This window comes from Anticarsia gemmatalis, chromosome W (genome assembly GCF_050436995.1).
Source record: "Anticarsia gemmatalis isolate Benzon Research Colony breed Stoneville strain chromosome W, ilAntGemm2 primary, whole genome shotgun sequence".
NCBI classification, from domain to species: Eukaryota; Metazoa; Arthropoda; class Insecta; order Lepidoptera; family Erebidae; genus Anticarsia; species Anticarsia gemmatalis.
The window spans coordinates 5,778,132-5,780,705 of record NC_134775.1 but is presented as its reverse complement, the minus strand read 5'-3'; the positions used below and the strand labels follow the sequence as shown (position 1 = coordinate 5,780,705).

Below are 2,574 nucleotides of genomic sequence, written 5' to 3'. Positions count from 1 at the left end.
GTTTATTTTTTATTTTTCTGGTATTATTTCGTTAATACTTTACAATGCAACATGAACAAACTCGCTATCAGCTGTTCGCGCGCGGCCAACGACACCGCACGGGTGGCGGCCGGCCGCGGCGGTCGACGTCACGCCGAAAGTACCTACGCGCGCTACACAGACACGATTACGCACACAGCGTCGCACTCACTAGTGTGCATCGTTGTGGATGCGGGCATGGCGTAGGCACATTTTAGGTTTTGTCTTTAATGATTTATTAGATTATACTTACATTTTAATTGATACTATTCAAAACAAGGCAGTCTTTCCAATTTGCGTACTTCGGACTCAATGAAATAAATACCAGTGGCGAAGGCTCCATACAACTCGATACCGGCTTTCCTTTCTGGACAGACTTAATATAAGTGTAAAATTAATTGTTTACTTTTGCCAAATAATACACAATTAATAAATAATCACCGATATTTAAACCGAAATCTTTAACTAGAATCATTCATCAAATCGAAACAGTACGAAAACGCCTACCCTTTAAGAATTACGCTCCGCTAAAAACGCAACGTAATAATAATGAAATAAGCCGGAGGCGCTGATCGGGACTCGCGTACCATAAAAACTATGGCGGCAATGTCGCTTACGACTTTTTGGATCGCGCTTTACACCGCGCTGCATAGTGGCGAGCAAGCCGGAGGAAGAGCGGATTACCTCGCGCGTTACAGCGCTCGCTCCGCGGCGGACACATGATCTTACCTATGTTTCTGTCGCGGCGCGAGCTGCGTGCAAGAGCGAAAGAGCGAAAATATAAGCTAAGCATCGCGCATAAGTATAGGGTGTCCGGTGGCAGAATTTGGATTTCAAAATCAGATAATAACGAAACTACAAAATATTTATTTTTATTTCAATGACAATAATAAAGCAGGGAAGTGCGGGTTTTATTTCTTAAAAATTATGTCGTCCAAATGTTGACCGTTACGTCGGACACACTCTTGGAATCGTGCTTCAGTATTCCGCGCCACTCGCTGGAGAAGAGACGTCGGGATGCCATTCACCTCGCGAACGATATTTTCTTTTAATGCTGAGATGGTCGGGGCTGTTTCATAAACTTTACTTTTTTTTATTTATTTATTCATTTATTTCAGGCAACTGAGGCCCATAGAAAATACAATAAACAAATTACAAATTAAAAATATAAATATACTAATAATACATACATAATTAATATAACTTATAATTATACACGATTACTACTATTGTGCAGCGTCGGCGTCGTGTATCGCGCAGTATCGGGTATCCGGCCACGGAATCGCCGGAAAACAACACCTTTCGGCCAAAATTCTGGCTCCATGAACTTTGTGAGTTGCTCAGTTGGCACTCTCACCACGAAGGCATTAAAACCCACATTGTGACGTGATTCCAACCTCTGAACTCTCAAAGTCCACTTCGTTTTCGTCTGTATGTACTCTACAATCTCTTCAACCTTTGTAGAGTAATGCAGTCTGGACACGTACAGCGGCGTCACTGGTACAGCGGGACGCAGCAAGAAATTCGGTCCGGTCGGTCCAGTGCCGCACTTGTTTTGATTCGGCTTCTTTTTCTTCTTCTGTACCATGATGAAGCCATCCTTGTCGGCCTGTTCCTTCGGTTGCTCTGTGTTGTCCTTCTGGGTGGATAGGCAGCTCTTCTGTTTAACCCCTTTTATAATTTGTCGCTTTGTCTGCGCTGCAGGTGTTTTCTTAGCGACTATATCGGCGTAGGCACGTGCAGGGGTCGTTGTACCTACGCGTGATGTCACAGTGGCCGGTGTAGAGGCGCATGCGACGACGGCGGCGAGCAAAGCTTCGTCAGCGATATCGGCAGCTGGTGACGCACTTGAGTTCGCCGATGCAAAACTGCTTATGGAGGCAGTCTGCGGTCCGCGGCAAGTGTTCACCTTTGAGGCCTCTGGTGACCTAATTACTGAACCAACGTTGTGCAATGATGTTATTTCTGCACGCAGCTCAGCAATGATAGTGTCTGAGGCCTCTAGTCTGGACTGCATCTTAGTCATCTCAGCTTTTAACGACGTGATGTCCTTCAGCAGTCTAGTTACATCGACGTGATCGAACGTGACGGGAGGCAGTTTACTTAGCTCTTTCGCCACGAAGTCAGGCACGTCGTCTGGGTCGGTCTTCTTCAACATATCAATTATATCTTGAAGACTCTTCTCGGAGCCCTCTCTGCGACGAGACGGCATCTAGTCCAGTTTTCCAAGAGACTGGAACAGTAGCAGCTTTGCGCTGCTGACATCTTCCTCCTTGAAGTTCGATCGGCATATTTGCAATATGCTCACCTCATCCATGTAATCAATTGCATGGACAAGGAACGCCAATAATTCGTTCAATATGAGTTTTTTCGAACTCATAATGTCACCGTGCAGCGGCTATGGCCGCGCCAAACGCGAATAAAATAATTCGTGCCGTGTACAGTGGATACACGTCCGTAGTCGAGCGCGCATCACACTGCACTATGACTGACTTTTGAGGTACCCCCACCCCACCCCCCACCAGGTCGCCAGATCTTACTCCGATGGACTTTTTT

General features: G+C 45.9%; 1 protein-coding gene across 1 annotated transcript; it reads right to left on the bottom strand.

The window, feature by feature from the left end:
• Window positions 1-1,228: 1,228 nt before the first annotated feature.
• On the bottom strand, window positions 1,229-2,230 carry LOC142985860 (uncharacterized). The gene has a single exon (XM_076134104.1). It carries the CDS (start codon window positions 2,228-2,230, stop codon window positions 1,229-1,231), a length of 1,002 nt encoding a protein of 333 aa, XP_075990219.1.
• Window positions 2,231-2,574: the final 344 nt, after the last annotated feature.

Excerpts from the sequence above, each read along its gene's own strand:
- LOC142985860 (XM_076134104.1), bottom strand. The coding sequence starts at position 2,230 with ATGCCGTCTCGTCGCAGAGAGGGCTCCGAGAAGAGTCTTCAAGATATA.